Source organism: Myotis nattereri, assembly GCF_964212035.1.
Source record: "Myotis nattereri genome assembly, chromosome: 4".
NCBI classification, from domain to species: domain Eukaryota; kingdom Metazoa; phylum Chordata; class Mammalia; order Chiroptera; family Vespertilionidae; genus Myotis; species Myotis nattereri.
Genome location: NC_138079.1, coordinates 50,347,342 through 50,361,571, shown reverse-complemented (window position 1 = coordinate 50,361,571; position 14,230 = coordinate 50,347,342). Strand labels below are relative to the sequence as shown.

Below are 14,230 nucleotides of genomic sequence, written 5' to 3'. Positions count from 1 at the left end.
TGTGTTACAGAAACCCCGCCTTTGCTGTGGGTGCGGCCATTTTGTGTTATGGAAACCCTGCCTCCGCTGTGGGTGCCATCATATTTGTGATGGCGTGATGGTCAATTTGCATATTCCCTCTTTATTAGATAGGATAGGCAAGTTGTTCTCAATTGTAGGAATAAAAGGAGGAACTCCAGAATAAAAGGAAATTAGTTGTAGAGAAAAATGACCATTTTTCTTCCCCTCAAAGTATGTGAATTTTGGCCTAGGTATATTTTACATATTTCAAAATTAACTTTTTTTTACCTTTTGGGGCAACACTGTGGGAAAATGGATAGATAACATCAGTTAGGATCATATAAAAATGATGTAAAATTATTTAGCTAACCACTTTACTCTAAAATTTGGCTAATAAAATATTTTTAGTGAAGTAAACCAAATATGATGGCATTTAACTGGGTTTTTTAAAAAATGCAGTCATTAAAATTTTTTATTATAATGTAAAGATAACCACCATTCAATACAGAAACAAGCAGCCAGGTTACTTATATTTATTTTGTTTGCATTATGTTTTTTCTTAACTACATATGTTTAACCAGGTGGAAAATTTCCATTTTTGAAAACAAATATAACCTGGTTAGGAATTGAATTTACATTCTAATTGCATTATAATAAACCAGGAATGTTGCGGTTAAATCTAGCACCCAGTTAAAACTCAACACATGTATAACAATAAGAAAATTTGTTGGCCAAAATGTTGTAATAGCTACTAAAGATACATGAATAAATTTTAATATCTAGACAGGAAATAACAGACATACAGTGAGTATTTGAGCACATGTATCATTTGAACAGGTGCCAGAGTTACGCAGCTAAAGATTGAAGTGTAATTTGGAGGTATAGTCCACTCTGTATGCATGGGCATTGCCTCCATTAGCATTAACAGTATTTACATACACACAGAGCAGAGAACTGAATTTTGTTGAAAGGCAAAGGAGGAATGATTTTTTAACTTTGCCTGTAATTCTAGGAGCATGGGACTATATTATTAAAAGCTCTGTGAAAGGCTTTAATTTAGGAACTAAAATATAGAAGCTGTATATCAAGCTACAGTATTAGATGTATACTTTGTGTTATTAGAGAGAAGTGAGTCAGACAAGCTAAAGGATTTATCAAAGTCTGTTAGGGGATTGTAGTACTCTGTAGAAAGGGGAAATAATATGTGGATTTGGGATGTGGATTAATTTGAGGGATATGAACAATTTTTAATCTGGGATAAGATGTAATTGATGCTATTGTGGCCATTAGTGAGTGCACACACACAGACACACACCAATTACTTATATTACCTGTGTTCACCTATCAGCATCTATTTCAATTCTAGGCTTTAAGAAAATATAAATATTTTCAGCCTATTGAATGTATTACCTTTTCTTGTTCAAGATTATAAAATAAATTGTTGAATCCTAAAGTTCCAGGGAAATTTTGGAGAGAAATAGAGGGAAAAGGAAATTTGTATCTTTCCCTCATCTACTACTTCCTAGGAAATGTCTCTCATTAAATTTTTCTAATCCTTTAGTGAGTATCAGGAAGAAATAAATTAGCTAAATAATGAATTAGACCAAGATGATGACAAGTGATAGATTTAACTTTCTGTGAGAATAATTATATTTGAAAGTACAGTTTATTTTGGAAAGCCCCTGGGCAATACATTCATTCATTTGGCACATTCTTAGTGAATGTCTACTATGTGCCAGTCACTTCTGGCTCTGCTGACCCTGAGGCAAGTAAGATAAAGTTCCTGACCTCATAGATTTTATAAGTGAACAATATGCATTAAGAACTTTAAAAATGTGTACACTTTTTGATTTAGTTATTATATTTTAATTAATCTAATTTGATAAATACTTAAGACTGATGTATACAAATTCTGATTGCATCATTATCGAATGCCTAGATACTTTTGCATATGTCTTGAAATTCTCTATAATAAGAAGTAGTTATCTCTGGCTAGTGAATAGGAATACTTTAATTTTCCTGATGCTTTTCTCCCCCTTCTGAAGTTTCTAAGCATACATTGTTTTTAAAAATAAAAATGTTTTTAAGGTCTTTTTATTTTTATTGTATTTATTGGGATGGCATTGGTTAACAAAATTATACAGGTTTCAGGTGCAAAATTCTACAACACATCATCTGTACATTGACTATATTGTGTACTCACCACCCTAAGTCAAATCTCCATCCATCACCATTTATCCCCCCTATATCCTCCTCCACCTCCCTCCTCCTTCCCCTGGCAATCACCACACTATTGTCACTGTCCATGAGTGTTTCCTCTTTTTTTTCTTTTTTGCTCAATTCTTCCACTTGCCCCTCCCAGTGCCCTCTAGTCTGTCTCTATTTTGCTTGTTAGTGAGTGAAATCAAATGGTACTTGTCTCTTTAGCCTAAAGATGCAAAGCTGGATAGACTATGGGAGGTAGAAGATATTCGTAACAAGCAAGGTCTATATCCCTTGCTTACACAAACCATCTTCCTCTGATTTCTGAAAGTTGTCAGTGCCTATCCCAGAATTCGTTAGAGGATTTTTCTATAACATAAGAAGTTAAAAGATAGCTAGTAGTGTTTGAGGTGCTGGGTATGAGTAGAAATATGTGGGCCAGCCTTGAGTCTTAAGTGAGAAATAACTATGGAGGGAGCCGAGTTTTTCCCTACTTCTTACCAAAAAAATGTAAATTGTCAGGTGCTCAAATACAAAATATGTACTAACTTATTCACAAGTATTCCATTATACTTTTGGGCATATGGAAAGATTGAATTTTCACCCCCGTCTGAATTTAGGTGGACTATAAACATGTTTTGGCTAATGAAATGAGTAGAAGTGATAAGTGTTAACACCACGAGGTGAGAGAGATAAGAGCCTATTGCATGAGCAGTCTTGGTGTCCCTTTCCTATGATGATCATTAAGCTGTGTGTTAAGATAGAACTTCCATAGTTTGGGTTTCTTAGTGACTTAGTGACAGGATTGAAATCTCCTGTGATCATCCTATATAATAAATGGCTAAGATGCAAATTGTCCCCATGGGTGGGAGTTCGACTGACTGGGAGTTAGACGTATGCTGACCACCAGGGGGCGGCGCGGAACATGGTGGGCATCAGCGACGGGATGGTGGAACAGGTGAGCCGTCAGCGCCAGGCCAAGGTGGGTGCGAGCGGGGGACCTGATAATTTCGATATCCATTTCTCCTAAAGCATGAAGCATCTCTAGGATTGAACTTGAGCTTTCTCCATGGGGCCTCTCAGTCCCAGACAGTTCACAAGATGGTGGAAGTTGTTCCAGCAGGGCTGGGTATGAATAAAAATATGTGGGCCAGACTTGAGCCTTAAGTGAGAAATAATTATGGAGCGAACTGAGTTTTTTCCTACTTCTTACCAAAAATATATATAAAAATATATGTAAATTGGTCTCTGTTCCTCTCCCTCACCCCTTCCTGTTACAGAGCTCCTAAAATCCTTGTAAATAGGGGTGCTAGGAGAATCTTTTATTTCAACATTTATCTTTAACCCCTGTTTTTGACACAGAACTCCTCAGACCTTTATAATTTTTTAAGTAATGAGTGTCTAACACTGAGCTCCCAAGTCCCTTGAAATTTCCTGCACAAGAATATCTTTTGTTCTAATGAGGGGCTGGTCATTTGTTCTGGGAGCTGGTCACTGTTATTAGAAGCTTGAAATTTTCAGCCTCACCCTTTATTTTCCGTTTAGGAGAGGGGCTGGAAATGTACTTAATATTCCATCATGCCTATGTGATGAAACCTTCATAAAAATTCCCATATTTCAGGTTTCAGGGAGCTCTAGGGATGGCCAACACATTGCTACCCAGAAGGTGGCACATGTCACCTCCAGATCTCACCCTAGGTATCTCTTTATCTGACTGTTCACCTGTCTCCTTTATCATACACGTATCTATAATAATAAAAGTGTAATATGCTAATTAGACCAGACAGCCGAATGACCTGGACATCATTCCGGTTGTCCTTCCGGACGAAGCTGTGGAGGCAGGAGCCAAGGCAGAAGCAGTTAGGGGCAATCAGGCAGGCAGGCGAGTGGTTAGGGGCCATCATGCAGGCAGACGAGTGGTTAGGGGTGATCAGGCAGGCCCAATCCCGTAGTAGGACATCCCCTGAGGGGTCCTGGATTGCAAGAGGGTACAGGCCAGGCTGAGGGACGCCCCATTCTTAAACGAATTTCATACACCAGGCCTCTAGTTAGATAAACTGGTAGACATAAGTGTTTTTCTGAGTTCTGTGAGCTGTTCTAGGAAATGTTTGAATTTGAGGAGAGGGATGTGTCATGAGAATCTCCAATTTGTAGCCAAGTTGGACAGAGTTGTGGATAACCTGGGGACCTACTATTTCTAATTGGTTTCTAAAGTTGGGGCCAGTATTGTAGGACTGAGCCCTTAACATGTGGAGTCTACATTAACTCTGGTTGGCATTGGAATTGAATTGAATTGTAGGACACAAGCTGGAAATTGCTTGGTGTGAGAAAAACAACAGCTTACATCTGGTGTCAGAAGTTTGGTGGTGTGTGATAGTAAAGGAGAAACATACAGAATTAAGTTTTTTCTTACTAAAGGCCCATTATCTATAATCACATCTGCTGACAGAAGGGCAGAAAGCAGCTTGTGAGTTCTTTTGTAGCTCAGCCACAAAAACCATCTACACAAATAGGACCATTGCTTTAAATGTGGGTAAAGGATATTTGAAACCTTGACCTTGGAAAATGTTTTATTTTTATTTTTATTTACATTAAACTAGAAGTTTCTCAGTGTGATTTTATGACTCACAATTTACCTACTACTTTATAACCAACCTATTGTATTTCAGGTAAATTGTGACAAACTGAAGGGACTTTTCTTTGTTAAATCTGTAAAGCATCCATTATAAAGAAATGCCATGTTTTATTAAATAATTATGAAGTACCTTTCTAAGATCATTCACACTTTTTTTCTTTGGTGTGTATGTTTTCTCTGCATATTGGTTTTTATTTCTTTTTCTTTTTAAAATTTTATATTTTTATTGCAGTTTACATTCACTATTATTGTGTATTAGTTTTTGGCATACAGCCTGGTCCCCCTGATATTTCTACTACCCACCTGGCACTGTGCATAGTTATTACAATACTATTGACTATATTCCCTGTGCTGTACTCTACATCCCCATGACTATTTTGTAACTACCTATTTGTACTTCTTAATCCCTTCATCCCTTAGGGGATGTCGGAAAGCCGGTTTTGGCCCAATCCCACAGGCCAGGCTGAGGGACCCCACGGGTGCACGAATTCATCCACCAGGCCTCTAGTATGCATATAAGATCTTTATTTAATCTCTTCCCATCCCCCATCCCCCTTCCCTCTGAGAAGGAAGTCTGTTCCATTTCCATGCCTCTGATTCTATTTTATTTACCAGTTTATTCTGTTCATTAGATTTCTTTTTAAAAATATATATTTTTATTTATTTCAGAGTGGAAGGGAGAGGGAGAGAGAAATAGAAACATCAATGATAAGAGAGAATCATTGATTGGCTGCTTCCTCTAGGGAATGGAGCTCAAACCCGGGCATGTGCCTTTGACCAGCATCAAACCCGGGACCCTTCTGTCCATAGGCCAATGCTTTATCCACTGAACCAAACCAGTTAGGGCTTCATTAGATTTCTTATTCATTTATTTTGATTTTTAGATTAAATTGTCAATAGGTATATATTTGTTGCCATTTTGTTGTTCATATTTTTTATCTTTTTCTTCTTCCTCTTCTTAAAGAATACCCTTCAACATTTCATATAATACTGGTTTGGTGGTGATAACCTCCTTTAGCTTTTTCTTGTTCATGAAGCTCTTTATCTGACCTTCAATTCTAAATGATAGCTTTGCTGGGTAGAATAATCTTGATTGTAGGTCCTTGGTATTCATCACTTTATTTTTTGTCACTCCCTTCTGGCCTACATAGTTTCTGTTGAGAAATCAGCTGACAGTCCTATGGGCATTCCCTTGTAGGTAAGTAACTGCTTTTCTTTTGCTGCTTTTAAGATTCTCTTTGTTTTTAGTCCTTGGCATTTTAATTATAATGTGTCTTGGTGTGGTTCTCTTTGGGTTCCTCTTATTTGGGACTCTGTGCTTCCTGTACTTGTAAGTTATTTCTTTTACCAGGTAGGGGAAGTTTTCTGTCATTATTTCTTCAAATAGGTTTTCAGTATCTTGCTCTCTCTCTTATTCTGGCACCCCCATAATGTGAAAGTTGGTATCCTTGAAGTTGCCCCAGAGGCTCCTTCCACTATCTTCATATTTCTTTATTCTTTTTTCTTTTTGCTCTTCTGGTTGGGTGTTTTTTTTCTTCCTCACATGTCAAATTGTTGATTTGATTCTCAGAATCCTCTCTCCTACTGTTGAATCCCTGTACATTATTCTTTATTTTAGTCAGTGTATGCTTAATTTCTGACTGGTCCTTTTCCTTTTTTTTTTTTTTTGAATTCTCACTAAGATCTTTGAAAGTCTCACTAAGTCCCTTGGAGGTTTCTAGAAGATTCTTGAGTAACCTTATAACCATGGTTTTGAACTCTATATCCAGTAGTTTGATTTTTTCCATTTCTGTTATTTGTGACATGTTTCTTTGTCTCCACATTTTGGCTGCTTCCCTGTGTTTGTTTCTATGTATTGGGTTGAGTTGCTATGTCGTCTTGAGTTGGTAGAGTGGCCTTGTGTAGTGGGTGTCCTATAGGGCCCAGTGGCTCAGCCTCTCCATTAACCTGAGCTGGGAACTCTAGGTGCACCCCTTTGTGGGCTTGTGAGTCCAGTCTTGTTGTAGTTGAGACTTGATTGCTGTTGGTTTTACTGGGAGGAATTGACCTCCAGACCAATTGGCTGTGAGGACCTGCTGTGACTACAGTGGGAGAGTTGCTATGCAGGAAACACCCCTATGGAGCAGGACTTGCTTCACTGGCCTTTGATACTCACTGAATCTGCCCCTTGGGTGTGTCACTTATGGATGTGTAGAGTTGTAATCTGGTATGGTCTGACTCTTGGGTCTCCAAGGAGGTGCAAAGTCAGCCACTGCCTGGGGCCACCCAGCAGGAGGTACAGAGAGATCTGCAGATTCCTCCTCTTTGTATTGGGTTTGGAAGTGCCCAGACAAGGCCCACCTGTGAAGCAAGACAGGCTTATGCTGATGCTGGGTCTTGGGCCTTTTATTGGCAGGTTTGGGGTTCCCTGACCCAGCTGCAGATTGTTGGAGATATTTTAGCCTGAGCAAGGACAGGCCATTCATATGCAAAAGCTGCTGCAGGCAGCTTGGGAGGGTTGTAAATTGGATGAGGCTAGGTCTTAGGGAATCACCAGGATGGAGCAAACATAAGTGGCTGCCAGTCAGTCCTTCGACTGGGGAGGTCCCAACATAGGAACAATGATCCCTGTGAGCACCTCCATCTGGAAGAAAGCTGCCCCTGAGTTCCTGCCCTGATGCTGGACAATGCAGTTCCTCCTCATAAGTGTCTGTGTTCCCCAAAGCCTCACCCTGGTGCTAGAACTCAGAGGAAGCAGGACCTTGTAAGTTCAGTTCATGGTGCTAGACTTTTAAGAGAACATCTGGGTCTTCAGCAGCCTCTGTGTCACTGAGCCCCAGTCTGCACTGTTTTTTACAGCCTGTAGTTTTGGAGACTTCTCTTCCCAGCTCTGGGGCCCTGGGCTGGGCTTGTGGTGTGGGACTGGCACTCCTTGCTTCTCCAGTTGGTCTCTGCAGAGATAATCTCCCTCCCGGTTAAGAAAGCAGCACATGTGGGTGCCAGACCAGCCTGTTCTGCACCTCTGTACCTCCCACCAGTCTCCGTGTGCTTTCTTCTTTACTTCTCTAGTTGTAGGACTTCCATTCAGCCAGCTTTCCGGTGGATCTGGATGATGGTTGTTCTGTATATTAGTTGTAATTTTGATGTGGTTGTGGGAGGCAGCGAGTATAGATGGTTACCTATGCCGTCATCTTCCCTTCCTGCATATTGTTAAAAAAACAAAAACAAAAAGACAAAAAACAACTAAATACTAGTAGTCAACCCAAAGTCATTTAGCTTTTACCACCAGCAGAGACAAACTAGAATTGCTTAATCCTAAGTACAACTTCCTGGAGAGGGAATCTGATTGGGAAAGCTTTAGTTTAATATCCAAATCTAGCCCAATTAGTTGTGGCTTATGACACCAGGTCACTGAGTAACACATAGGTACCATGACCAATCTTTGGATGGGGTAGAATGTTTATTCTCAGAAGAACCTCACAATGCAGATAAAAGTTGAAATACAGTTGGAAATCATTGCCCTAGTGTATTATCAGTATAATTAAATAGATTATCAGTATACTCTCAAAGGATTTGACTATTACAGTCAGTTTATAAAATTGTTCCCTTAAGCTGTTATAGCTATTAAAGATTCTTCTATATGGTACGTAAATTAATAATATAAAGGTAAAATATTGATGTGATTTTGGGCCTGTCTGCTTTGATGGTTTAAAGTGAGTCCTTTTCTTGGAAAAGGAGCTGCTCTGGGTGTTGCCTTTCCAGCAGAATTTGAGTAATACTGGTAAGTGTTTGTGTTGAGAACCAAAACCTTCCATATCCACACCTGCTTATGATTTATAATAATGTGACTTTGTTATCCAGATGCTTCATTAAGGTGATTTTATTATTCCACAGTCTTCATCAACCTGATTTGACTGTTTCAGAAAATTCTTGCCTAGAAAGATAAAGTTGCTAATAACTTTATTGTTTATTTTACAAATTTCCTGAAGATCCATTTAAACCAATATTACATTATTCAAATCAAAGCAGCATCAAACAGCTGTTTACTCTTCAAGAATTGCTTTGAGACCCTTTGTTCAAACTTTCTCCTCTTTGTATGTACCCATGCCAAACTATTAGGTCACAAATGTGCCAAATCACAGTCAAGCCCCCTTCTCACACCGAATGATCAACCTTAAATCAGATTTCCCAAATCTTAAACATATCATCTTTGTCTTTCTTCTTCTGAAACATCACCAAGATTCTTGTCAAGGTGGCAGCCTCACTCACTGCGGTAAACAATAAACTCAAGTTTGCTTTATCAACAGGCTATTTTGGTGATGATTTTAGGGAGTAAAGTACATATAAGAGTCACTTCTTATTCCTCCCACAATTGATGCCTTTTGCATAAATGGTGACCCATAGTTTGGAACATAGGCCTAATAATAGTCCAAAAAAATCTCAATTAACTCACTATTTTTTTCTTTTTCTTTCAACCTGGCACATGATATTTATAGCCAGAGAATGTCATTGTGGCTCAGTCATAATTATTGTTTTTCAAATTAGTGAATCTGGAAATGTATTATGGTTTCAGGAATAAGTAAGTAAACTATGTATCCTAGCCAAGCAGCCTACATCAACCAAGAACGATTTTTGAAAAAAAGCTGTATAGATTTTATGTAAATTTGGTATTTATGAGCACCAAACTTTTAGCACTGACATCTGCCTGAGAAGAAACTTCATTTACAGCAGTGGCAGAAATGAAGTTCACTGTGAACTAGTTTTGGATACCATATGCTTTAACATTCTGAAGAGGAGGGGGAACAAGGCATTTTAAAAACAGTTTTTTCTTGCGCTCACTGTGGATGATGTTGCATGATAACATTGTGACATCATCACTTACGTTATTTTATTTACTGTTGCACCAATAGAGCATCAAGGCGTGCAATAGCACCTTGGATGTATGTGGCGCTTTCCTTCTGTGGAACTTAAGGCACTTCACAGGCATTTTCTTTCTAAACCTCACATCTCTCTAAGGTATTGCCAAACTGGAGACAAATTTCACAGTTTAATCATGTGGAACACATTGGTAAATATAGATGTGCCTTTTAGAAAGTTGCTTCAAAGTGTACTTTGCAGCTCACACGACGTTTCTCAGGGTGTAAACCAGTGGTGTAATGTAAAGCTCTTGGCCCTCCCCCACATGAGAGGGAAGGATAGATGTGTTTGGCAGCACACAGTAGTGCAGGAGGAAGGGAGGGTCCTGTGGAAAAGGCAGGCTATTTTTTTATGTGCCCTCCACCGTCATTTCTCTACACAGGGGTGCCTCCTTTTCCTCCATTTCATTTTTGTTTTCTTTCCAGCATCAAAAAAGAAAACTAATTTATAAAATTTAACTTGTAATTAATAGTCTGGTTAAATTTTCAGGGCAGAACACAAAAGTCCATTTAACTCACAAGTCCTGTTGATTATAATCCTGTCCATGGAATCAGTTTTTGCAGTTGTAAGTGAAAATGGGTTCTTATGAAGGGTGAATGTGGCAACATTGCAGACATGTCTGTTTCTTTCTCTCATCTTTCCAAATCCACTGTGAGATAGAATGAGTTGTTTTTCCAGAATACTTCTGCCTCTCCCGCCTCATCTTTTCTTTCCTAAACCCCCATACCTCCCAAGTTCCCTAGAAAAGATCTCTTGGTATGGAACAGCGACCTGATGTGAGTCCTGGTTGTATCCTGTAGTAGTTGTGTGAACCCTGAGTGGTTAAACCTCCCTGAGGCTGATTCCCCATTTGTAATTTATATATATTACCTGTCTTACAGAGTTGTTGTGAAGATTAAATAAGATAATGAACATGAACGAGCTGCAATGCTATCTAGCAGAGAAAAATAAGGCCAATTAAAAACATTCTGACTGTCCAGCTTTCTGGGGCTGATTGGCTTTACTCTTCTGGGTATGATCCAAACCATTTTTTTAGAGTGAAAAAGGGAACTCTAGGACAACAACAGGTAGATACTGGGACTGCCCTAAGCAAACCAGGATGTATGATTAATCTCTACATAGGGAAGCTTTCAGACGGGGGGTACCTGTGCTTACTTGTACATGTTATTATGGATAGGAATGCCTACATTTTATGAATACGAATATAATTTATAGCCCACTTATAAGTTGAACCTGAATCACAACCCTTTGTATAGCTTGTAGTATTTACCAAAATTGCTACCTGGACAACAGGTGGCACATGAGACCATTTCAAGTACTATACAGCAAACATCAATTTTTTAAACCTATCATCAAATCTATAATTTTGGAAGTTAAATTATTATTTTAAAATAAATTGATTTAGATCAAATTATGAATTGACTTAGAGAAAATAAGTCAGTAAATTATACTACATTTGCATTACAGATACAGTAAGGTTGGCTTGGAACTACTGATATGTAGGAAGCCCTTCTGGATAGGATACAGCCAGTAGAATGAAGAATAATCTACTCAGTATTTGAATAAACAGTTTTATAATATATCACCTTTCATTCCAGGAAAAGTACTTTGCAAGAGTTGGAGAAAAGATCAATACCCAACTGTGGCCCAGGTGAGGGGAGTAGAATGGAGTAATTGCAGCTGAAGGTTAACTTTGGACACATTTCCTGGTAAGTCCTGAGCCTCACCATCATTTTTGTACATTATTAATGTAAATGATGTATGAAGAATTGATAAAACTTGGCAAAATGTAATACGTACGCTGCTTTAATCTTTGTGTGGATATTTTATTCGTGTTTATCCTTTGAAATTTAGGATGGGACTTAATTGGTCTTGTCTTGAGAATTTCAGAAAGACTCCTCACACTCTTTGAGTAGTTCATTTAATACCCTGGTACCTGACCCTAATCCCATCTAGTTTAAGTGCAGTTGCCAAAAAAACAAACCAGAAAAATTGGGAAGATATTATCATTCTGCTTCTTGATACTTGTTACAAAGCCATTGATAGCAGTGGACTTCCTAATCCTCACCTTACTTTTTTTAAATTTTTATTTATTTTTATTTTTTTAATTAAATCTTTATTCAGATTATTACATTTGTTCTTCTTTTTACCCCCATAACTCCCCTCCTCCCAGTTCCCGCCCCACCCTCCGCCCTCACTCCCCACCCACTGTCCTCATCCATAGGTGCACGATTTTTGTCCAGTCTCTTCCCGCATCTCCCACACCCTTCCCCCCCCCAAGAATAGTCAGTCCATTCCTTTCTATGTCCCTGATTCTATTATAATCACCAGTTCATTCTGTTTATCAGATTATTTATTCACTTGATTCTTAGATTCACTTGTTGATAGGTGCATATTTGTTGTTCATAATTTGTATCTTTACCTTTTTCTTCTTCTTCCTCTTCTTAAAGGATACCTTTCAGCATTTCATATAATCCTGGTTTGGTGGTGATGAACTCCTTTAGCTTTTCCTTATGTGTGAAGCTCTTTATCTGACCTTCAATTCTGAATGATAGCTTTGCTGGATAAAGTAATCTTGGTTGTAGGTTCTTGGTATTCATCACTTTGAATATTTCTTGCCACTCCCTTCTGGCCTGCAAAGTTTCTGTTGAGAAATCCGCTGACAGTCATATGGGTATTCCCTTGTAGGTAACTGAGTTTCTTTCTCTTGCTGCTTTTAAGATTCTCTCTTTGTCTTTTGCTCTTGGCATTTTAATTATGATGTGTCTTGGTGTGTTCCTCTTTGGATTCCTTTTGTTTGGGGTTCTCTGCGCTTCCTGGAGTTGTAAGTCTATTTCTTTCACCAGGAAGGGGAAGTTTTCTGTCATTATTTCTTCAAATAGGTTTTCAATATCTTGCTTTCTCTCATCTTCTGGCACCCCTATAATTCTGATGTTGGTACACTTGAAGCTGTCCCAGAGGCTCCTTACACTATCTTCGTATTTTCGGATTCTTTTTTCATTTTGCTTTTCCGGGTGGGTGTTTTTTGCTTCTTCGCATTTCAAATCTTTGATTTGATTCTTGCGCTCTTCTGGTCTGCTGTTGGGAGTCTGTATAATATTCTTTATTTCAGTCAGTGTATGCTTAATTTCTAGTTGGTTCTTTATCACAACATTGAGGGTCTCATTAGATTTCTCGAGGATCTCACTACATTTATCGGCAGTTTCTAGAAAATTATTGAAAGACCTTAAAAGTGTGGTTTTGAGCTCTATAGCTTCCATTTCTGACATTTGCGTCCTGTTTCTTTGTCTCCGCATTTTTTTATGTTTTCTTGGTGCACCCCCTAGTGGTCTTTGTGTGCAGTCTTGTTGTAGTTAAGCCTTGATTGTTGTAGGTGATACTAGGGGGGATTTGACCTCCAGGCCAAATGGCTGTGAGAATCAGCTGTGTCTGCAGTGAGAGAACTTCTGTCCTCTAGGGAGGTGCTAATCTAGCCTTTGCCTGAAGCTATCCGGCAAATGCCTCTGTGCAGGGCTTGGGCGGGGCGGATCCCAGGGGATCTACAGGGCGGGTGGAGCGAGCAGTTATGGCTGCTCTCAGTCCCGTCCCCAGGGGCTCTGTCTCTCAGAGTCCCAGCAACCGCTGCAAACCTCGGAGAGAAAGCTGCCTTCGAGTTCCGACTGAAGCCAGACAGTCCCGCTTCTCCCATTTGAGTCTGGATCCCTAGAGACTCGCCCGGGTCTGGAGCTCAGAGCCTGAGACTCCCTCCCGATTGAAACAGACAACCGCGCCCTCAGCTGCTAGCCCGCTCCGCATGCACTCCACACCTTAGTATTTGACTTCAGCACTGTGCCTCCTCTGAGTCGCGGTATGCTGTTCTCTTTCCTCCTAGTTGTAGAACTTCCACTCAGCCAGCCTTCCTGTGGTTCTGGATGATGTCCGTTCCATCTTTTAGTTGTATTTTTGAAGTGGTTGTTTGAGGCAGCAAACTCCGGCGTTAACCTATGCCGCCATCTTGGTTTTCTCACCTTACTTTGTTTTTATTCAGTTTTCTTTTTGTGACTTCTGTCAATGAAAAACATGAATGCTTCTTATTGTTTTGTTTGTTTGCTTAAAATGGAGACAATTTTGGTAATGTATTAAGATACTTGGGTTTGAATGATTCGAGGTCAGCCATTCTCTTTCCTAAAACACGTCAACATATTTGAGAGATGGTCATTCACAGATTCTGTGTGCACTCAAACTCAGGGTCTATAAAGGTTTACAAGTATTTGTGTATGACTTCATGTGTATTTTCAGAGTTATTTTTTTTTGTGTGTGAAACTTTGAAAAATGAAGAGAATTAAGTTGTTTCTAAAAAGCCAAAGCAGCCTGCCATCTCTTTTTCTTTTCTGGGCTACGGTCCAATTTGCACAGCAGTTGCAAAGAAAAAGCAAACGCATCACTAGATTCAGCGAGAAATATTGTAACAGTATGTAATCTCTGTCAAGATAAAATTGCTTTGTGATTTACATTACA

At 39.1% G+C, this 14,230-nt stretch overlaps 1 protein-coding gene across 4 annotated transcripts in view; it reads left to right on the top strand.

The window, feature by feature from the left end:
• The window catches only part of CETN3 (centrin 3), a 606,464-nt gene that overhangs the window by 44,172 nt on the left and 548,062 nt on the right, over positions 1-14,230 (top strand). For all 4 annotated transcript variants that reach the window (XR_013995870.1, XR_013995871.1, XR_013995872.1 and 1 more), the window contains exon 5: positions 11,332-11,442. Coding sequence is in view for 1 of the 4 variants with exons in the window: in XM_081089055.1 (XP_080945181.1) it covers positions 11,332-11,417 (86 nt within the window). In the remaining 3 variants the exon portion in view is untranslated. The remainder of the gene's footprint in view (positions 1-11,331; positions 11,443-14,230) is intronic.